The 22,813-nt window shown below is 47.4% G+C and overlaps 2 protein-coding genes across 3 annotated transcripts in view; both read left to right on the forward strand.

Annotated features, from left to right (window-relative positions):
- The window catches only part of LOC115153797 (inhibitor of apoptosis protein), a 57,617-nt gene extending 51,196 nt beyond the window's left edge, over window positions 1-6,421 (forward strand). The window contains exons 12-15 of one of the 2 annotated variants that reach the window (XM_029699383.1): window positions 171-269; window positions 1,750-1,902; window positions 3,150-3,191; window positions 4,453-6,421. In XM_029699383.1, the coding sequence (XP_029555243.1) occupies window positions 171-269; window positions 1,750-1,902; window positions 3,150-3,191; window positions 4,453-4,646 (488 nt within the window). In that variant the 3' untranslated portion in view covers window positions 4,647-6,421. Of the gene's footprint in view, window positions 1-170; window positions 270-1,261; window positions 1,360-1,455; window positions 1,474-1,749; window positions 1,903-3,149; window positions 3,192-4,452 lie in introns of those variants that run through there. The other variant, XM_029699384.1, reaches the window with a different exon arrangement.
- A 307-nt stretch (window positions 6,422-6,728) lies between these two features.
- LOC115153798 (60S ribosomal protein L23a) lies at window positions 6,729-21,312 on the forward strand. Its single transcript, XM_029699385.1, has 5 exons — window positions 6,729-6,819; window positions 16,487-16,667; window positions 17,886-18,062; window positions 20,327-20,396; window positions 21,250-21,312. Exons 1-5 carry the CDS (start codon window positions 6,795-6,797, stop codon window positions 21,262-21,264), a joined length of 468 nt encoding a protein of 155 aa, XP_029555245.1. The 5' UTR covers window positions 6,729-6,794; the 3' UTR covers window positions 21,265-21,312.
- Window positions 21,313-22,813: the final 1,501 nt, after the last annotated feature.

Below are 22,813 nucleotides of genomic sequence, written 5' to 3' on the forward strand. Positions count from 1 at the left end.
TCTCTCCCCCTGCCCCTCTCTCTTTCTCTCTCTCCCTCCCTCTCTCTTCCTCCCCCTCCCTCTCTCTCCCGCCCCCATCCTCTCTCTCCCGCCCCCATCCTCTCTCTCCCTCTCCCATCCTCTCTCTCCCACTCTCCCTCCCCCCCTTCCTCCCTCTCTCCCTCCTCCAGACGGTCATTCATTCTTAAAGAGACACCAGGCAGCGTTGGTCCAGCGTCTGAAGAGTGTTGAGTCTGTCCTGGAGCACCTCCGAGAGCAGAACGTCATCAGTACGTCTGCTGAAATACTACTAATATACTACTACATGTTATATATTACTAATATACTACATGTTATATACTACTAATATACTACTACATGTTATATATTACTAATATACTACATGTTATATACTACTACATGTTATATACTACTAGCTACTACTAATATACTACTACATGTTATATATTACTAATATACTACATGTTATATACTACTACATGTTATATAATACTAGCTACTACTAATATACTACTACATGTTATATACTACTAGCTACTACTAATATACTACTACATGTTATATACTACTAGCTACTACTAATATACTACTACATGTTATATACTACTAGCTACTACTAATATACTACTACATGTTATATAATACTACCTACTACTAATATACTACTACATGTTATATAATACTACCTACTACTAATATACTACTACACGTTATATACTACTAGTTACTACTAATATACTACTGTATGTTATACTACTAGCTACTACTAATATACTACTACATGTTATATACTACTAGCTACTACTAATATACTACTACATGTTATATACTACTAGCTACTACTAATATACTACTACATGTTATATACCACATAGATACTACTACATGTTATATACTACTACATGTTATACACTACTAGCTACTAATACTATACTAGCGGCATCCTGCACTTAAGGGCAGTAAATTATATACTACTAGTTACTACATTTAAAGTACTATATTTGTGAAGAGTCGATCCTGGACCACCTCAGAGAGCAGAACATCATCAGTATGTTTATCTACAGTACTACTAATATACTACCACAGTACATTTAAATACTACTATCTTCTACTATAGTAAAATATTTATGTTCTGAAGTGTGACCTCTGACCCCTGACTCTTCAGGTGGAGAGGTACAGTGGTCTCCAGGGCCAGTCCTCTCAGCAGCAGACAGCCAGACTGATAGACTTGGTGCTGATCTCTGACCCCTGTCTGTTCTAGGTGGAGAGGAATACAGTGGTCTCCAGGGCCAGTCCTCTCAGCAGCAGACAGCCAGACTGATAGACTTGGTGCTGATCTCTGACCCCTGTCTCTTCTAGGTGGAGAGGTACAGTGGTCTCCAGGGCCAGTCCTCTCAGCAGCAGACAGCCAGACTGATAGACTTGGTGCTGATCTCTGACCCCTGTCTGTTCTAGGTGGAGAGGAATACAGTGGTCTCCAGGGCCAGTCCTCTCAGCAGCAGACAGCCAGACTGATAGACTTGGTGCTGATCTCTGACCCCTGTCTGTTCTAGGTGGAGAGGAATACAGTGGTCTCCAGGGCCAGTCCTCTCAGCAGCAGACAGCCAGACTGATAGACTTGGTGCTGATCTCTGACCCCTGTCTGTTCTAGGTGGAGAGGAATACAGTGGTCTCCAGGGCCAGTCCTCTCAGCAGCAGACAGCCAGACTGATAGACTTGGTGCTGATCTCTGACCCCTGTCTCTTCTAGGTGGAGAGGAATACAGTGGTCTCCAGGGCCAGTCCTCTCAGCAGCAGACAGCCAGACTGATAGACTTGGTGCTGACTAAAGGGAACGCAGCAGCTGAGGTCTTCAGGAACTGGATCCAGAAGAACGATGTCTACCTGCTCAGAGACCTCATGGGTAAACCTTACTTCTGACCTTTAACCCCTAACCTGCTCAGAGACCTCATGGATAAAACATCACCTCTGACCCCTAACCTGCTCAGAGACCTCATGGGTAAAACATCACCTCTGACCCCTAACCTGCTCAGAGACCTCATGGGTAAAACATCACCTCTAACCTCTAACCTGCTCAGAGACCTCATGGGTAAAACCTCACCTCTAACCTCTAACCTGCTCAGAGACCTCATGGGTAAAACATCACCTCTAACCCCTAACCCCTAACCTGCTCAGAGACCTCATGGGTAAAACATCACCTCTAACCTCTAACCTGCTCAGAGACCTCATGGGTAAAACATCTCCTCTAACCTCTAACCCCTAACCTGCTCAGAGACCTCATGGGTAAAACATCACCTCTAACCTCTAACCTGCTCAGAGACCTCATGGGTAAAACATCACCTCTAACCCCTAACCCCTAACCTGCTCAGAGACCTCATGGGTAAAACATCACCTCTAACCTTTAACCCTTAACCTGCTCAGAGACCTCATGGGTAAAACATCACCTCTAACCTCTAACCCCTAACCTGCTCAGAGACCTCATGGGTAAAACATCACCTCTAACCCCTAACCTGCTCAGAGACCTCATGGGTAAAACATCACCTCTAACCCCTAACCTGCTCAGAGACCTCATGGGTAAAACATCACCTCTAACCCCTAACCTGCTCAGAGACCTCATGGGTAAAACATCACCCCTCACTCCCTAGTTCCCTAACTCCTAGCCCCCTAACCCCTCACTCCCTAGTTCCCTAACTCCTAGCCCCCTAACCTCTCACTCCTTAGTTCCCTAACTCCTAGCCCCCTAACCCCTCACTCCTTAGTTCCCTAACTCCTAGCCCCCTAACCCCTCACTCCCTAGTTCCCTAACTCCTAGCCCCCTGACCCCTCACTCCCTAGTTCCCTAACTCCTAACCCCTCACTCCCTAGATCCCTAACTCCCTAAACAGTAGTCCAGTCCTCCAGGTTTGGCAGGGGTGGAGAGATGTTCTGAGCATGTCACTGTGAGAATGATTGGTGGGTAGGGCTGGGGTTAGGGGTTAGAGTTCAGGAACACAACTGATCTAAGAAGCCAATCAACTCTGTGATAAAGCCCTACTCCGTGACATCATCAGACCGACATCCTGTCTAGCCTAGTTAGTCCCAGTTCAGTCCGACTCAGTTTCATTTAATTTCAGACTTCTGTTTAATTCTTGTTCTCGATGCACCTTTCAGCCCAGGCAAATGAAGCCGCATCACCGAGTCAAGATCTCTCAGGTACACACAATTTCACATACACACACTGGGCTGCTTTCAGCTGTGGCTGAGACCGGCGGCCTTGGAACTGGGATGGGTGGGGTCAGTCTCCTCATCCAATGGGAAGGGGGGGAGAGAATGTCTGTTTTATGTCTCTCCATACTTACTTATCTATTCTTCCATCTCTCTCCCTCCCCTCCTTCCTCCCTCCACTCCCCCCTCCTCCCTCCCTCCCTCCCCTCCTTCCTCCCTCCCCTCCCCTCCCCCCTCCTTCCTCCCTCCCCCCTCCCCTCCTTCCCCCCTCCCCTCCTTCCTCCCTCCCCTCCTTCCTCCCTCCCCTCCTTCCTCCCTCCCCTCCTTCCTCCTTCCCTCCTTCCTCCCTCCCCCCTCCCCTCCTTCCTCCCTCCCCCCTCCCCTCCTTCCTCCCTCCCCTCCTTCCTCCTTCCCCTTCTCCTCTCCCTCCCCTCCTTCCTCCCTCCCCTCCCCCCTCCTTCCTCCCTCCCCTCCCCCCTCCTTCCTCCTTCCCCTTCTCCTCTCCCTTCCCTCCTTCCTCCCTCCCCCCTCCTTCCTCCTTCCCCTTCTCCTCTCCCTTCCTCCCTCCCTCCCCTCCCTTCTCTCCCTCCCCTCCCCTCCCTTCTCTCCCTCCCCTCCTTCCTCCCTCCCCTCCCCCTCCTTCCTCCCTCCCCTCCTTCCTCCTTCCCCTTCTCCTCTCCCTTCCCTCCTTCCTCCCTCCCCCCTCCTTCCTCCTTCCCCTTCTCCTCTCCCTTCCTCCCTCCCTCCCCTCCCTTCTCTCCCTCCCCTCCCCTCCCTTCTCTCCCTCCCCTCCTTCCTCCCTCCCCCCTCCTTCCTCCTTCCCCTTCTCCTCTCCCTCCCTCCCCTCCCTTCTCTCCCTCCCTCTCTCCTCTCCCTTCCTCCCTCCCTCCCCTCCTTCCTCCTTCCCCTCCCCCCTCCTTCCTCCTTCCCCTTCTCCTCCTCCCCTCCCCTCCCTTCTCTCCCTCCCTCCCCTCCCTTCTCTCCCTCCCTCCCCTCCCTTCTCTCCTCCTCCCCTCCCCTCCCTTCTCTCCCTCCCCTCCCCTCCCTTCTCTCCCTCCCTCCCCTTCTCTCCCTCCCTTCTCTCCTCCTCCCCTCCCCTCCCTTCTCTCCCCCTCCCCTCCCCTCCCTTCTCTCCCTCCCTCCCCTCCCTTCTCTCCCTCCCTCCTCTCCCCCCTCCTCCCTCCCTCCCTCCCCCCCTCCTTCCTCCCTCCCCTTCTCCTCTCCCCTCCCTCCTCCTCCTCCTCTCCAGACCTGCCGATGGAAGAGCAGCTACGGCGATTGCAGGAGGAGCGGACCTGTAAGGTGTGTATGGACAAGGAGGTGAACATTGTCTTCATCCCGTGTGGTCACCTGGTGGTCTGTAAGGAATGTGCTCCCTCCCTGAGGAAATGTCCCATCTGCAGAGGACTGGTCAAGGGCACCGTCCGAACCTTCCTCTCCTAGAAGACCTCCACGAACCAGGGCCCCTCTCTGAGGAAATGTCCCATCTGCAGAGGACTGGTCAAGGGCACCGTCCGAACCTTCCTCTCCTAGAAGACCTCCACGAACCAGGGCCCCTCTCTGAGGAAATGTCCCATCTGCAGAGGACTGGTCAAGGGCACCGTCCGAACCTTCCTCTCCTAGAAGACCTCCACGAACCAGGGCCCCTCCTAACACTGTCAAACTTCTTTGACCTTGTCTCCTATCTACTCCTAGAGAACAGCTACCAACAGTCTGTTCCAAGCGTGTCGATCTCTATTCCTGGACGGCTGTGTTTGCTCGTTTTTCTTACCTCCTTTCATTTTGTGTCCAATGAATTCATAGAGAATCAGGTGAGGGGAGTTCCTAACTAATCAATAAAGACCTAGACAGTCAGGTGAGGGGAGTTCCTAACTAATCAATAAAGACCTAGACAACCAGGTGAGGGGAGTTCCTAACTAATCAATAAAGACCTAGACAGTCAGGTGAGGGGAGTTCCTAATTAATCAATAAAGACCTAGACAACCAGGTGAGAGGAGTTCCTAACTAATCAATAAAGACCTAGACAGTCAGGTGAGAGGAGATCCTAATTAATCAATAAAGACCTAGACAGTCAGGTGAGGGGAGTTCCTAATGAATCAATAAAGACCTAGACAACCAGGTGAGGGGAGTTCCTAATTAATCAATAAAGACCTAGACAACCAGGTGAGAGAAGATCCTAACTAATCAATAAAGACCTAGACAGTCAGGTGAGGGGAGTTCCTAATTAATCAATAAAGACCTAGACAACCAGGTGAGAGGAGTTCCAAACTAATCAATAAAGACCTAGACAGTCAGGTGAGGGGAGTTCCTAATTAATCAATAAAGACCTAGACAACCAGGTGAGAGGAGATCCTAACTAATCAATAAAGACCTAGACAGTCAGGTGAGGGGAGTTCCTAACTAATCAATAAAGACCTAGACAGTCAGGTGAGGGGAGTTCCTAATTAATCAATAAAGACCTAGACAGTCAGGTGAGGGGAGGTACTAACTAATCAATAAAGACCTAGACAGTCAGGTGAGGGGAGTTCCTAATTAATCAATAAAGACCTAGACAGTCAGGTGAGGGGAGTTCCTAATTAATCAATAAAGACCTAGACAGTCAGGTGAGGGGAGTTCCTAATTAATCAATAAAGACCTAGACAGTCAGGTGAGGGGAGTTCCTAATTAATCAATAAAGACCTAGACAGTCAGGTGAGGGGAGTTCCTAACTAATCAGTGACCTTTTATTGTACCTGCTTAACCCTGAACTAATATGTTCCTGTAGATATACACATTACAGAACTCTTGGAATGCATGGGGTTATATAAAAGCCTAACTATAATTGTCCATCTATGTAATCAGTCCATTGATGGAGCATACAACAATAACCTGTAGTTCCAACTGGACAGATGATGTGTAGTAACCAGTAAAGGCCGTTGCATCCTGAATAGCACCCTATTCCCTATTTAGGGCACATAGGGAACTGGTGAAATTAGTAGTGCACTATATAGCAAATAAGATGAAATTTGGAACGTAGGGAGTATGTAACAGCCAGTCAAGGCCGTCGCATGTAAAGGCCAGGATGACTATTCTGATGTTTGATTTCTAATGTTTTTCTTCTGGAAAGACAAAATGTTGAAAAATCTTTTAAGTGAGATGTATCATTCATTCCAAATAAGAATTTGTTCTTAACTGACTTGCCAAGTTAAATAAAAGTTAAATTTTAAAAATAAATACAACCTGGTACCCTCTACAGCCACTGTCATATCTACCCAACAACACATCTGGTACCCTCTACACCCACTGTCATATCTACCCAACAACACATCTGGTACCCTCTACAGCCACTGTCATATCTACCCAACAACACATCTGGTACCCTCTACAGCCACTGTCATATCTACCCAACAACACATAGTGAGCTGTAGTCCACTGAGCTACAGTTCCTGTGTAGCAGTATGTAATTCCAAATATTTTTTGCGTCTTCTGCGAAATGGTGACCTCTAACTACAAGTACCATGATGCAGTTCGCCAGTGTCGCGATATGTGAGTTCCGTTTTCTCGCCCCTGGATGACAGCAGTGGAAACCCCGATAACTCTTCCTTTCTCAACATGGCACCGAAGGCGAAGAAGGAAGGTTCGTCAATCTCTTCATTGTTTTCCCCCGTAAAGTCAGATAAAATGCACAACCACGTATGTTCTATGTACATGTTTACCAAGATTAATATATAGCTATATTATACCGATGAAAATCACATGTTATTTTGTGTGAGGTCAGTAAATGTGTAACGGTGCAGCCGGCGGGCAGCGACGCCAGGTCCACGTTGGCCTGTTATCTATCCTGTCTAATTCCTCCTGGATTAACACTGGACTCCGCTGTCTCTCGCTCTCTCTCTCTAATAATCACTGTTTCTAAGGTCCTCTTACATTGGGGAACATGCTGGTTTTGTCAGGTTATTGCCCTTGTAGTGCTGTGTGGCAGATGCATGTGAACTTCTAGCTAGGCTAACGTTAGCCAGCTACTTAGCCAATATTGTTGAATGGCCCAACATTCCATTTTTTACATTTTAGTCATTTAGCAGACGCTCTTATCCAGAGCGACTTACAGTAGTGAATGCATACATTTCATACTTTTATTTTATTTTTTTCCTGTGCTGGCCCCCCGTGGGAATCGAACCCACAACCCTGGTGTTGCAAACACCATGCTCTACCAACTGAGCTACGCTACAGGGAAGGCTTACAAACGGTTCATTATTGTACAAGTACATTATCTACTATCAAAATGCCCATTAGTGTAGTTATAACTAGCTATGTGTGGTCATAACTAGCTATGTGTAATTATAACTAGCTATGTGTAGTCATAACTAGCTATGTGTAGTCATAACTAGCTATGTGTAGTCATAACTAGCTATGTGTAGTCATAACTAGCTATGTGTAGTCATAACTAGCTATGTGCAGTTATAACATTATAACTGGCTATGTGTAGTCATAACTAGCTATGTGTAGTTATAACTGGCTATGTGTAGTCATAACTAGCTATGTGCGGTCATAACTAGCTATGTGTGGTCATAACTAGCTATGTGCGGTCATAACTAGCTATGTGTGGTCATAACTAGCTATGTGCGGTCATAACTAGCTATGTGCGGTCATAACTAGCTATGTGCGGTCATAACTGGCTATGTGCGGTCATAACTGGCTATGTGCGGTCATAACTGGCTATGTGCGGTCATAACTGGCTATGTGCGGTCATAACTGGCTATGTGCGGTCATAACTGGCTATGTGCGGTCATAACTGGCTATGTGCGGTCATAACTGGCTATGTGCGGTCATAACTGGCTATGTGCGGTCATAACTGGCTATGTGCGGTCATAACTGGCTATGTGCGGTCATAACTAGCTATGTGCAGTCATAACTAGCTATGTGTAGTCATAACTAGCTATGTGTAGTCATAACTAGCTATGTGCAGTTATAACATTATAACTGGCTATGTGTAGTCATAACTAGCTATGTGTAGTTATAACTGGCTATGTGTACTCATAACTAGCTATGTGCGGTCATAACTAGCTATGTGTGGTCAGAACTAGCTATGTGTGGTCAGAACTAGCTATGTGTGGTCAGAACTAGCTATGTGTAGTCATAACTGGCTATGTGTAGTCATAACTGGCTATGTGTAGTCATAACTGGCTATGTGTAGTCATAACTAGCTATGTGTAGTCAGAACTAGCTATGTGTAGTCAGAACTGGCTATGTGTAGTCAGAACTGGCTATGTGTAGTCAGAACTGGCTATGTGTAGTCAGAACTGGCTATGTGTAGTCATAACTAGCTAGGTGTAGTCATAACTGGCTATGTGTAGTCAGAACTAGCTATGTGTAGTCAGAACTGGCTAGGTGTAGTCAGAACTAGCTAGGTGTAGTTATGTGTGGTCATAACTAGCTAGTTAATGTGCTTCAGCTGATGTGATTTCCCAGTCTGGTGGTACTCATGTTGGTTCTGGACTCGCAGGCTGAAATATCAAAATGAACTCTGAACAAACTATATTTATTTTGGGGACGGGTCGAAACGCATGAAACATTCATGACATTTTAGCTAACAAGCTTGCTGTTGTTAGCTGCTTTGTCCTGGGATATAAACACTGGGTTTAGTTTACCTTAATAAATGCACAAGGTCCTCTACCTCAACAATGAATCCATACAAAGTGAAATGTAACTGTCGTTATGGGGTTTACAGTGATTTCAGAATAGAGGCTTTAGACAGCTGGCTATAGAGAGCTGGCTGGTTTTAGAGAGCTGGCTGGCTTTAGAGAGCTGGCTGGCTTTAGAGAGCTGGCTATAGAGGGCTGGCTATAGAGAGCTGGCTGGCTTTAGAGAGCTGGCTTTAGAGAGCTGGCTGGCTATAGAGAGCTGGCTGGCTTTAGAGAGCTGGCTGGCTATAGAGAGCTGGCTGGCTTTAGAGAGCTGGCTGGCTATAGAGAGCTGGCTGGCTATAGAGAGCTGGCTGGCTATAGAGAGCTGGCTGGCTATAGAGAGCTGGCTGGCTATAGAGAGCTGGCTGGCTATAGAGAGCTGGCTGGCTATAGAGAGCTGGCTGGCTATAGAGAGCTGGCTGGCTTTAGAGAGCTGGCTGGCTATAGAGAGCTGGCTGGCTTTAGAGAGCTGGCTGGCTATAGAGGGCTGGCTGGCTATAGAGGGCTGGCTGGCTTTAGAGAGCTGGCTGGCTATAGATCAAATTTATTTATATAGCCCATCGTACATCAGCTGAAATTTCAAAGTGCTGTACAGAAACCCAGCCTAAAACCCCAAACAGCAAGCAATGCATGTGAAAGAAGCACGGTGGCTGGGAAAAACTCCCTAGGAAAAACTCCTGAGAAAGGCCAAAAACCTAGGAAGAAACCTAGAGAGGAACCAGGCTATGAGGGGTGGCCAGTCCTCTTCTGGCTGTGCCGGGTGGATATTATAACAGAACATGGTCAAGATGTTAAAATGTTCGTAAATGACCAGCATGGTCAAATAATAATAATCATAGTAATTGTCGAGGGTGCAACAAGCACGTCCGGTGAACAGGTCAGGGTTCCGTAGCCGCAGGCAGAACAGTTGAAACTGGAGCAGCAGCATGGCCAGGTGGACTGGGGACAGCAAGGAGTCATCATGCCAGGTAGTCCTAGGGCTCAGGTCCTCCGAGAGAAAGAAAGAAAGAAAGAGAGAATTAGAGAGAGCATATTTACATTCACACAGGACACTGGATAAGACAAGAGAATACTCCAGATGTAACAGACTGACCCTAGCCCCCCGACACATAAACTACTGCAGCATAAATACTGGAGGCTGAGACAGGAGGGATCAGAAGACACTGTGGCCCCATCCGATGATACCCCCGGACAGGGCCAAACAGGCAGGATATAACCCCACCCACTTTGCCAAAGCACAGCCCCCACACCACTAGAGGGATATCTACAACCACCAACTTACCGTCCGAAGACAAGGCCGAGTATAGCCCACAAAGATGTCCGCCACGGCACAACCCAAGGGGGGGGCGCCAACCCAGACAGGAAGACCACGTCAGTGGCTCAACCTACTCAAGTGACGCACCCCTCCCATGGACGGCATGGAAGAACACCAGTAAGTCAGTGACTCAGCCCCTGTAAAAGGGTTAGAGGCAGAGAATCCCAGTGGGAAGAGGGGAACCGACAAGGCAGAGACAGCAAGGGCGGTTTGTTGCTCCAGCCTTTCCGTTCACCTTCACACTCCTGGGCCAGACTATACTTAATCATAGGACCTACTGAAGAGATAAGTCTTCAGTAAAGACTTAAAGGTTGAGACTGAGTCTGCGTCTCTCACATGGGTAGGCAGACCATTCCATAAAAATGGAGCTCTATAGGAGAAAGCCCTACCTCCAGCCGTTTGCTTAGAAATTCTAGGGACAATTAGGATAGAGAGCTGGCTGGCTATAGAGAGCTGGCTGGCTATAGAGAGCTGGCTGGCTGGCTTTAGAGAGCTGGCTGGCTGGCTTTAGAGAGCTGGCTGGCTTTAGAGAGCTGGCTTTAGAGGGCTGGCTATAGAGAGCTGGCTTTAGAGAGCTGGCTGGCTATAGAGAGCTGGCTGGCTTTAGAGAGCTGGCTGGCTTTAGAGAGCTGGCTGGCTATAGAGAGCTGGCTGGCTTTAGAGAGCTGGCTGGCTATAGAGAGCTGGCTGGCTATAGAGAGCTGGCTGGCTTTAGAGAGCTGGCTGGCTATAGAGGGCTGGCTTTAGAGAGCTGGCTGGCTATAGAGAGCTGGCCTTTAGAGAGCTGGCTGGCTTTAAGAGCTGGCTATAGAGAGCTGGCTGGCTTTAGAGAGCTGGCTGGCTATAGAGGGCTGGCTTTAGAGAGCTGGCTGGCTATAGAGAGCTGGCCTTTAGAGAGCTGGCTGGCTTTAGAGAGCTGGCTGGCTTTAGAGAGCTGGCTGGCTATAGAGGGCTGGCTGGCTTTAGAGAGCTGGCTGGCTATAGAGAGCTGGCTGGCTGGCTGGCTGGCTTTAGAGAGCTGGCTGGCTGGCTTTAGAGAGCTGGCTGGCTGGCTTTAGAGAGCTGGCTGGCTGGCTTTAGAGAGCTGGCTGGCTGGCTTTAGAGAGCTGGCTGGCTATAGAGAGCTGGCTGGCTTTAGAGAGCTGGCTGGCTTTAGAGAGCTGGCTGGCTTTAGAGAGCTGGCTGGCTATAGAGAGCTGGCTGGCTATAGAGGGCTGGCTGGCTTTAGAGAGCTGCCTGGCTATAGAGAGCTGGCTGGCTTTAGAGAGCTGGCTATAGAGAGCTGGCTGGCTTTAAGAGCTGGCTGGCTTTAAGAGCTGGCTATAGAGAGCTGGCTGGCTATAGAGGGCTGGCTATAGAGTGCTGGCTGGCTTTAAGAGCTGGCTATAGAGAGCTGGCTGGCTGGCTGGCTGGCTGGCTTTAGAGAGCTGGCTGGCTGGCTTTAGAGAGCTGGCTGGCTGGCTTTAGAGAGCTGGCTGGCTTTAGAGAGCTGGCTGGCTATAGAGAGCTGGCTGGCTTTAGAGAGCTGGCTGGCTTTAGAGAGCTGGCTGACTTTAGAGAGCTGGCTGGCTATAGAGAGCTGGCTGGCTTTAGAGAGCTGGCTGGCCTTTAGAGAGCTGGCTATAGAGAGCTGGCTGGCTTTAGAGAGCTGGTTTTAGAGAGCTGGCTGGCCTTTAAAGAGCTGGCTTTAGAGAGCTGGCTTTAAGAACTGGCGGCTGTAGCTCCTAAAGGATTTATTTCAAAAGAAGAAACTTCCTGTAGCCAATCTATTTGCATTATGTTTCCATGTATTCAAAGTGTTTCTCGTGCTTTTATTAAAGCGATGTTGGACTGTAAATTCAGCATTGTTTCAAATTGTGTAAAATATGAGCAAGAATGGATGTCAGTCACATGTTATATTTATAAAATATCAACGTGACCCCAAAAATAAAATGATAGTTTTTGTAATTGCTTAAGAAGTCATTGTTGTCTAATGGCAGCCAGGAATTTGGCTTCAAGTCGACCTACAGATTCTGCAATTATTTAAACGTCAAGTTGAAAGTTAAAATGTGTATCTATTATGTTCATGTTTAGGTTATTGTTTAGGTTATTGTTTAGGGTACTGTTTAGGTTATTGTTTAGGGTACTGTTTAGGGTACTGTTTAGGGTACTGTGACGTGAGCTTTTAGATAACACTAGCGTGTTAATAGACTTGTTGGTGGTTTAGCAACACAACTATGGGGGAAACTGTATTGTCTTTGATCGATGACAACATGTTTAAGCTATATTTAATCTCCAATGTTTATTTTAAATGTAAGTTAATTTGCACAATCAGAGCTTGTCTCATACGTCGTTATTAGTTGGTTGGCTCGATCATTTTAGTCATATTAGCATTGACATGAAATCAGTCTGAACACCTCAATATCAGACATGGATTCCCCACATGGCAGTTTATCTTTATAGATAGAAATATTGAAGCATCTCTGGTGTGGCCTAATGGTTTAATACTTAGTCAATTATCGATTGCATATGCATGAGTGTCAATATTTAGCCTAATTATAAAATTGCTCGGTTATCTTGGCTTGTTTAATACATTGCAAACTTTGACTATTTACGGTGCATTCAGAAGGTATTCACGCTGCTTCCCTTCTACATTTTGTTGCGTTACAGCCTTATTCTAAAATGGATTCAATACTTTCCCCCACATCAGTCTACACACAATACCCCACAATGACAGAAGCGTGAACAGGGTTTCAGACATTTTTACTAATGTATTAAAAATGCAAACCAGATACCTAATTTACATACGTATTCAGACCCTTTGCTTGAGATGTTTCTAGAACTTGATTGGAGTCCACCTGTGGTAAATTAATTGGACATGATTTGGAAAGGCAGACACCTGTCTATATAAGGTCCCATAGTTGACAGTGCATGTCAGAGCAAAAACCAAGCCATGAGGTTGAAGGAATTGTCCGTAGAGCTCCGAGACAGAATTGTGTCGAGGCACAGATCTGGGGAAGGGTATCAAAACATTTCTGCAGCCTTGAAGGTCCCCAAGAACACAGTGGCCTCCATCAATCTTAAATAGAAGAAGTTTGGAACCACCAAGACTCTTCCTAGAGCTGGCCGCCCGGCCAAACTGAACAATCAGGGGAGAAGGGCCTTGGTCAGGGAGGTGACTAAGAACCCGATGGTCACTGACAGAGCTACAGAGTTCCTCTGTGGAGATGGGAGAACCTTCCAGAAGGACAACCATCTCTGCAGCACTAAAAAGGCACCCAGATCATGAGAAACAAGATTATCTGGTCTGATGAAATCAAGATAGAACTCTTTGGCCTGAATGCCAAGCGTCACGTCTGGAGGAAACCTGGCAGCATCCCTACGGTGAAGCATGGTGGTGACAGCATCATGCTGTGGGGATGTTTTTCAGCGGCAGGGACTGGGAGACTAGTCAGGATCGAATGAAAGATGAACAGAGAAAAATACTGAGAGATCCTTATGAAAACCTGCTCCAGAGCGCTCAGGACCTCAGACTGGGGTGAAGGTTCACCTTCCAACAAGACAACGACATTAAGCACACAGCCGAGACAATGCTGGAGTGGCTTCGGGACAAGACTCTGAATGTCCTTGAGTGGCCCAGCCAGAGCCCAGACTTGGGATTTCAGGTGCAACATTAATACAGACTGTTTTGAGAAACGGCAACCTGTTCTACCGATGAGCGTAGCCTGAAGATGTTTTTGGGAGATCTGGCCCAGAACTCGAACACCCAGTTATGTTTTCAGATGGCCCTTTAGCCCATGGTCCATGATGGGGCGACTACTTCGTTCTTCTGCTCAGACAAATCAATGTGAATTCCTACTCAAATCCCCCATTTCCTGTTACATTTGTTTGCAACCGGATTTGGTGTTTAAATGCCTGGATGATAGCAATCTGTTTTAACATCCACCCTCTAACCTTTTAATGTGCCCTGTTCTCGTTAGCTGTCCCTCTGTAACTGTCCCTGTCTAAACCCAGTCTTAACGTCTTCTCTCCCTCTGTAGCTGTCCCTGTCTAAACCCAGTCTTAACGTCTTATCTCCCTCTGTAGCTGTCCCTGTCTAAACCCAGTCTTAACGTCTTCTCTCCCTCTGTAGCTGTCCCTGTCTAAACCCAGTCTTAGCGCCTTCTCTCCCTCTGTAGCTGTCCCTGTCTAAACCCAGTCTTAACGTCTTCTCTCACTCTGTAGCTGTCCCTGTCTAAACCCAGTCTTAACCTGTCTGGGGTATGTGGGACGATTTCGTCCCACCTACGTAACAGCTACTGATATTCCAGTGGCGCGATTTTTGAATCGTTAGAAATACTATTACTTCAATTTCTCAAACATATGACTATTTTACAGCTATTTAAAGACAAGAATCTCGTTAATCTAACCCCACTGTCCGATTTCAAAAAGGCTTTACAACGAAAGCAAAACATTAGATTATGTCAGCAGAGTGCCCAGCCAGAAAAAATCAGACAGCCATTTTTCAAGCTAGCATATCATGTCACATAAACCCAAACCACAGCTAAATGCAGCACTAACCTTTGATGATCTTCATCAGATGACACACCTAGGACATTGTGTTATACAATACATGCATGTCTGTTCAATCAAGTTCATATTTATATCAAAAAACAGCTTTTTGCATTAGCATGTGACGTTCAGAAAACGCATAACCCCCGGCAAACTTCCGTTGAATTTACTAACAGTTTGCTAAATTACTCACGATAAACGTTCACAAAAAGCATAACAATTATTTTAAGAATTATAGATACATTACTCCTCTATGCACTCGATATGTCCGATTTTAAAATAGCTTTTCGGATGAAGCACATTTTGCAATAATCTAAGTACATAGCCCGGCATTACAGGGCTAGCTATTTAGATACCCACCCAGGTCAGCATCCACCAAAATCACATTTCCTATAAGAAAAAATGTTCTTACCTTGCTTGTTCTTCGTCAGAATACACTGCCAGGACTTCTACTTCAATAACAAATGTTGGTTTGGTCCCAAATAATCCATCGTTATATCCAAACAGCGACGTTTTGTTCGTGAGTTCTAGAATGCTTCTTCCCGGTCTTGCGCATGGCGCATTGGCGTGTCAAAAATGTCTAAATATTCCATTACCGTACTTCGAAGCATGTCAACCGCTGTTTAAAACCAATTTTTATGCCATTTATGTCGTAGAGAAGTGATAATATTCCGACCGGGAGTATGCATTGAGCCTAAACAGCCGAATAAAATTTCTCCTCAGAAGCGACTCATGCACGCGCATCATTCAAAGGTCCTCGGAGCATCCACTTACAAAAGGCGATAATATGTTTCAACCTGAGGCTCCCTCGTAAACCTTCAGTTATTTCGCGGGCTCTGAGAGCCTATTGGAGCCCTGGGAATTGTCACGTTACAGCTAAGATCCTTACTTTTCAATAAAAAAGATGCAAGACGCACGACTCCTTGTCAGACAGGGTACTTCCTGCTTGAAACCTTGTCAGGTTTTTGCCTGCCATAGGAGTTCTGTTATACTCACAGACACCATTCAAACAGTTTTAGAAAATTCAGAGTGTTTTCTATCCAAACCTGAACAATAATATGCATATTCTAGCTTCTGAGTTGGTGTAGGAGGCAGTTAAAAATGGGAACATATTTTTCCAAAATTCTCAATACTGCCCCCTAGCCCAGACAGGTTAACGTCTTCTCTCCCTCTGTAGCTGTCCCTGTCTAAACCCAGTCTTAACGTCTTCTCTCCCTCTGTAACTGTCCCTGTCTAAACCCAGTCTTAACGCCTTCTCTCCCTCTGTAGCTGTCCCTGTCTAAACCCAGTCTTAACGTCTTCTCTCCCTCTGTAGCTGTCCCTGCCTAAACCCAGTCTTAACGTCTTCTCTCCCTCTGTAGCTGTCCCTGTCTAAACCCAGTCTTAACGTCTTCTCTCCCTCTGTAGCTGTCCCTGTCTAAACCCAGTCTTAACGTCTTATCTCCCTCTGTAACTGTCCCTGTCTAAACCCAGTCTTAACGTCTTCTCTCCCTCTGTAGCTGTCCCTGCCTAAACCCAGTCTTAACGTCTTCTCTCCCTCTGTAGCTGTCCCTGTCTAAACCCAGTCTTAACGTCTTCTCTCCCTCTGTAGCTGTCCCTGTCTAAACCCAGTCTTAACGTCTTATCTCCCTCTGTAACTGTCCCTGTCTAAACCCAGTCTTAACGTCTTCTCTCCCTCTGTAGCTGTCCCTGTCTAAACCCAGTCTTAACGTCTTCTCTTCCTCTGAAGCTGTCCCTGTCTAAACCCAGTCTTAACGCCTTCTCTCCCTCTGTAGCTGTCCCTGCCAAGACCGAGGCCAAGGTGAAGGCCCTGAAGGCCAAGAAGGCTGTTCTGAAGGGAGTTCACAGCCAGAGGAAGAAGAAGATAAGAACCTCGCCGACCTTCCGCCGCCCCAAAACCCTGCGCCTCCGCAGACAACCCAAGTACCCCCGGAAGAGCGCCCCTCGCAGGAATAAGTACGTTAAAAGTTATACAGTACATGCACACTTGTTTGACTTGTACTTTGTGAAAGTGCTCTATACAGAATATTGTCTTCTAGGGGGGGATTCCCTCCTTATTAACCACTGATGGCTCAGTCCAGGTCAGTTTGTCTGATAGGGGGGGGGATTCCCTCCTTATTAACCACTGATGGCTCAGTCCAGGTCAGTTTGTCTGATAGGGGGGGGGGGATTCCCTCCTTATTAACCACTGATGGCTCAGTCCAGGTCAGTTTGTCTGATAGGTGGGGGGGGGATTCCCTCCTTATTAACCACTGATGGCTCAGTCCAGGTCAGTTTGTCTGATAGGGGGGGGATTCCCTCCTTATTAACCACTGATGGCTCAGTCCAGGTCAGTTTGTCTGATAGGGGGGGGATTCCCTCCTTATTAACCACTGATGGCTCAGTCCAGGTCAGTTTGTCTAGGTCAGCCCAGGCCCATATCCACAGTGCTGCTCTAGGATTTCTCCAGTCTTATTCAATGTGATCTAAAAGTCCATCTGGATTGTAGATCAGAACTCCTCTGAGCTGCTTGGTGGATATGTCTGGTTGGTAATACTGCTCCTTCATCTGTAGGTCATCTCCTGCAGTCAGGATGTAACATGGTGGCTTGCAGAGGGGCCATTTGAAGGACTTAGATTGGGTCCTTGGTTTAATGTTTGGATCACACTGGTCTAATGAACTGCTCCCCTTGCCCTATCCCTCCTCCTCCCTTCCCACACGTCTTCCTCCTTCTCCCCTCTCCCCCCGTCCTTCTCCCTCCCCCCCTCCTCCTCCCTTCCCACACGTCTTCCTCCTTCTCCCTCCCCCCATCCTCCTCACTCTCCCCTCACTCCCCCCGTCCTTCTCCTCACTCTCCCCCCGTCCTTCTCCTCACTCTCCCCCCGTCCTTCTCCTCACTCTCCCCCCGTCCTTCTCCTCACTCTCCCCCCGTCCTTCTCCTCACTCTCCCCCCGTCCTTCTCCTCACTCTCCCCCCGTCCTTCTCCTCACTCTCCCCCCGTCCTTCTCCCCCTCCCCCCCCCTCCTCCCTTCCCACACGTCTTCCTCCTTCTCCCTCCCCCCATCCTCCTCACTCTCCCCCCCGTCCTTCTCACTCTCCCCCCGTCCTTCTCCCTCTCCCCCCCTCCTCCTCCCTTCCCACACGTCTTCCTCCTTCTCCCCTCTCCCCTCTCCCCCGTCCTTCTCCCTCTCCCAGGTTGGACCACTATGCCATCATTAAGTTCCCTCTGACGACAGAGTCTGCCATGAAGAAGATCGAGGACAACAACACCCTCGTCTTCATCGTAGACATCAAGGCCAACAAGCACCAGATCAAACACGCCGTCAAGAAGCTGTACGACATCGATGTGGCTAAGGTCAACACGCTCATCCGGTAAATAACTATTTAATATACCGTAATTTCCGGACTATTGAGCGCACCTGAATATAAGCCGCGCCCACTGAATTTAAAAATATATATATATTTTGAACATAAATAAGCCGTACATGTCTATAAGCCGCAGGTGCCTACCGGTACATTGAGACAAATGAACTTTACACAGGCTTTAACGAAACACGGCTTGTAACAAAAAATTTGAAAGTGGGAAAAATCCATATATTAGCCGCGTCATTGTTTAAGCCGCGAGGTTCAAATCCTGGGAAAAAAGTAGCGGCTTATAGTCCGGAAATTACGGTTCCCTGACATTACTGGACTAACCCTGACATTACTGGACTAACCCTGACATTACTGGACTAACCCTGACATTACTAACCTGAATGGAGTCCAGGCATCACTACCGCTAAACTGACTTCTCCCATTAGACTCCATACATACGTACTGTACTGCCTGCTTGTCTGACCTGGTCACCCCGTTACCTTCGTAGCTGTAGTGGAGTTGGTTAATGGTTGCCTCCATGTTGAGCCGTAGAGTTGGAGGCGATCTGACAGAATAGAGGGTGGCGCTGGTTTAGGGTTGACCCCATTTCGTCGATTGTTTGCTTGATGGGCTGTTCGTCGACCGAGATTTCTTTAGTAGGGTAGTCGCAAATTGATAATTTTTTCCCCCATGGTGCACAAGACAGCGGTCTGATTTGCTCCTTTTGGGGGCGACTTATGGAAATTTTAAGAAATGAACATTAAATTCTCTGACAACAGCTCTGGTGGACATTCCTGCAGTCAGCATGCCAATTACACTCACCTCAACTTGAGACATCTGTGGCATGTGTGATGTAAGAGAACTGCACATTTTACAGTGGCCTTTTATTGTCCCCAGCACAAGGTGCTCCTGTGTAATGATCATGCTGTTTAATCAGCTTGTTGATATGCCACACCTGTCAGGTGGATGGATTATCTTGGCAAAGGAGAAATACTCACTAACAGGGATGTAAAGACATTTGTGCACAAAAATGGAAAGATATAAGCTTGGAACATTTCTGGGATCTTTTATTTCATTTCATGAAACATGGGACCAACACTTAACATGTTGCATTCATATTTTTGGTGGGTGGGTGGGTGGGTGGGGGTGTGTGTGTGTGTGTGTGTGTGTGTATATAGGCTACTGTATCAATCATGTCATCACACAGCACACGAGTCATTCATGCTTTGAAATGCAATCAAGCATTTTAGTTTTGAAATGAAATAACAAAGGGAGCTTTAAATAATGATCCTAAACTATAAATCAACAGCAATTCACAAATGCATGCAACTGTTTTTAGTCTTTGCTGTAATATAGGCTTTGTTTTATTTTCTCGTTAGAACAGACTTATTGTTTTAGTAACGCGTGCTCCTATACCCTCCTTTGTCTGGATCTCCAGTATTTTCCCCAACTAAATCAAATGTCTTCCACAGATCAGACTTCCCCTTTCCCTCCTGAACAACCAGTAAACATTCCCCCTCATTACGAGTTTTCACATCCTCCGCATCATTTTCATTTTACCGTGTTTAGAGTTTAGAACCAATTTATTGATGTGATTATGATTGGCTAGACGTCAGGCCCTATTGGTCGCGTACATGTTTCACGTAAAGAGAGCAAGGGTTGAGGCAAAATAATGTTTTTCCTGAACAAATGAGGGATTTCGTTAACAGAACTTTTCAGTCAGAAACAAGTAAGAAAGTAAATGGCTATAATTATTTTGCACCCTCAACCCCCAGCAGCACCATAAACACTTCATGTGGCTGTTCGCTGCAGCGCGGAGGAGAGACGTGCCGGTCACACAGGCACCCGCTGTAATGTTTTAACACCGTATGGCCATAGGACGCCTGACTCCACGGGAGTCTGATTTAATCAAACTGAGCTTAAAGCATCAGACAAGCTCAGTGCGCATATAGCTGAGTTTATCCAAACACGGGGTGTCTATATATGAAAAATACATCTTAAAATTGATTGGTCGAAAGAATAGACAACTTTCGGTCGACCAATATTTTTGTTTCGGGGACAGCCCTAAGCTGGTTGAAGATAGTCAGTGAAGAGTTATTGATGATGAAAGATGATGGCACTGCTCAGCACGACCCCCCCACCATCGCTGGGTGTTGGTCCAGTCCCAGTGTAGATGTCCTCAAAGGAACCACTTATACAACTGGAAAATTTAGTTCTTTATCCCACTGAGATCTGCAACAAACCCGAGGCCATACATAATAACAATCCTCTCTGTCCTCCAGGCCTGATGGGGAGAAAAAGGCATATGTCCGTTTGGCTCCAGATTACGATGCGCTGGATGTTGCAAATAAGGTGAGACTGACGGTAACGTCTCAGTAGTCTCCTGCGGTATGACCAAAATGTCACCCTATTTCCTATGTTGGTGTTTCCCCAACTCCATTACTCCACCCCCAACACCCCACCCCCAACAGCCCCCCTCCACTCCCCCCCAACAGCCCCCTCCAATCCACCCCCAACACCCCCCTCCAATCCACCCCCAACACCCCACCCCCAACAGCCCCCCTCCACTCCCCCCCAACACCCCCCTCCAATCCACCCCCAACACCCCACCCCCAACAGCCCCCCTCCACTCCCCCCCAACAGCCCCCTCCAATCCACCCCCAACACCCCACCCCCAACAGCCCCCCTCCACTCCCCCCCAACAGCCCCCTCCAATCCACCCCCAACACCCCACCCCCAACAGCCCCCTTCCAGTCCCCCCCCAACAGCCCCCCTCCACTCCCCCCCTCCAGTCCCCCCAATAGCCCCCCTCCACCCCCAACAGCCCCCTCCAGTCCCCCCCAATAGCCCCCCTCCACCCCCAACAGCCCCCCTCCAGTCCCCCCCCAACAGCCCCCTCCACTCCCCCCCCAACAGCCCCCCTCCAGTCCCCCCCAATAGCCCCCCAACACCCCCCCTCCAGTCCCCCCCCAACAGTAAGGTGAGACTGACCCCCCCCAACAGTAGACATTTGTATATTAGCCCCCAGACTAACTCACCTGATTCAGCTTATCAAGGGCTTGATGATTAGTTGAATGTGGTGAGCTTGTCCAGGCTCCAACCAAAGACCACCTGCACTGTGACTCATTATAAAAAGGCTATGTCTATAATAATACTTTATAACTGCCCTATGAATCCTGGCTAATCCCGGTCTTGTCTGTTCCAGATTGGCATCATTTAACCGGCTGCTGGGGAGATGTACAGAGGAATAAATGTTTGTAAAAACCTAGCGCTCTCTTGTCCCGTGTGTCATTGGTTGATATCTGTTCAGTCTGGTGGGATGTTGTGATGTATTTCATGTCGTAGAGAACTCACACCTGTTATAAAGCTACACACAACGCAGTGTAAAAACATCCCATGACTTGCAGGTGATTGGTGCCAGAAATGAACGAACAATGAGTGGATGGACACCTGCTCACTGAATATTCCCGTTCTGGTGTTGAAATGTTGCACAATAAACATGTGCAATCCTTCAGTCTATCTTTATTATATATAAAGATATATATAAAATCATATATATATTATTATTATATATAAAATCATATATATAATTATATATAAACTATCATATATATATATAAGTATATATAAACTATCCATACAGCAGTTTGTCGACACCCCTTCAAATTCAGCTATTTCAGCCTAAAACCGAGCACACCGCCATGCAATCTCCATAGACAAACATTGACAGAATAGCCTTACTGAAGAGCTCAGTAACATCAAACGTGGTACCTTCATAGGATGCCACCTTTCCAACAAGTCAGTTTGTCAAATTTTTTCCCTGCTAGAGACGCCCCCCGGTCAACTGTAAGGGCTGTTATTGTGAAGTGGAAATGTCTAGGAGCAACAACGGCTCAGCCGTGAAGTGGTAGGCCACAGAGGGCGACCTAAAATGTCTCTGGAAGCAACGTCAGCACGCTAACTTCGCTCGGAGCGTCAAATGGGTTTCCACGGCCGAGCAGCCGCACACAAGCCTAAGGTCACCATGCGCAATCCCAAGCGTCGGCTGGAATGGTGTAAATCTCGCCGCCGTTGGAATCTGGAGCAGTGGAAACGCGGTTTCTGGAGCAATGAATCACGCTTCACCATCTGGCAGCTCAACAGACGAATCTGGGTTTGGGGGATGCCAGGCTATCCTCCAATCAGAGAGAGCCTTTGACCCCTCCCTCTACTTCCCTGATGGTCAGAAGTTTGCATCTAAATCCCTCTCTTCCTGCCCGTGTGTGTCCCCATCCTGCTCTCACTGCTCAATATGGCTGCCATACAGAACAAGAACAGAGAGAGACACATTCTGTATACACACACACATTTTACAGGCAGTTGGTATATCCGACAACTTTGACCCTGATCAACAGAGTTTGGCCAGTGTATCTGTGACACCGAACGGCGAGGTGAAGGAATGTCTGCACTCAGAACATCAGAAAGCTGATGCATTGAAGTGGCTTTAAGGCCATTATAGCCACGAGACGACACTGACAACACTATAGTCTTCCCTGTGGCTCAGTTGGTAGAGCATGGTGTTTGCAACGCCAGGGTTGTGGGTTCGATTCCCACGGGGGGCCAGTAAAACAAAAAAAAAAAAATGCATGAAATGAAATGTATGCATTCACTACTGTAAGTCGCTCTGGATAAGAGCGTCTGCTAAATGACTAAAATGTAAATGTATAACTAGGCTACACAATAGATAACCCGGGTCGGCACCGGAGAATGTGACGTTGCAGAACGTTCAT

This window comes from Salmo trutta, chromosome 19, assembly GCF_901001165.1.
Source record: "Salmo trutta chromosome 19, fSalTru1.1, whole genome shotgun sequence".
Taxonomy (NCBI): domain Eukaryota; kingdom Metazoa; phylum Chordata; class Actinopteri; order Salmoniformes; family Salmonidae; genus Salmo; species Salmo trutta.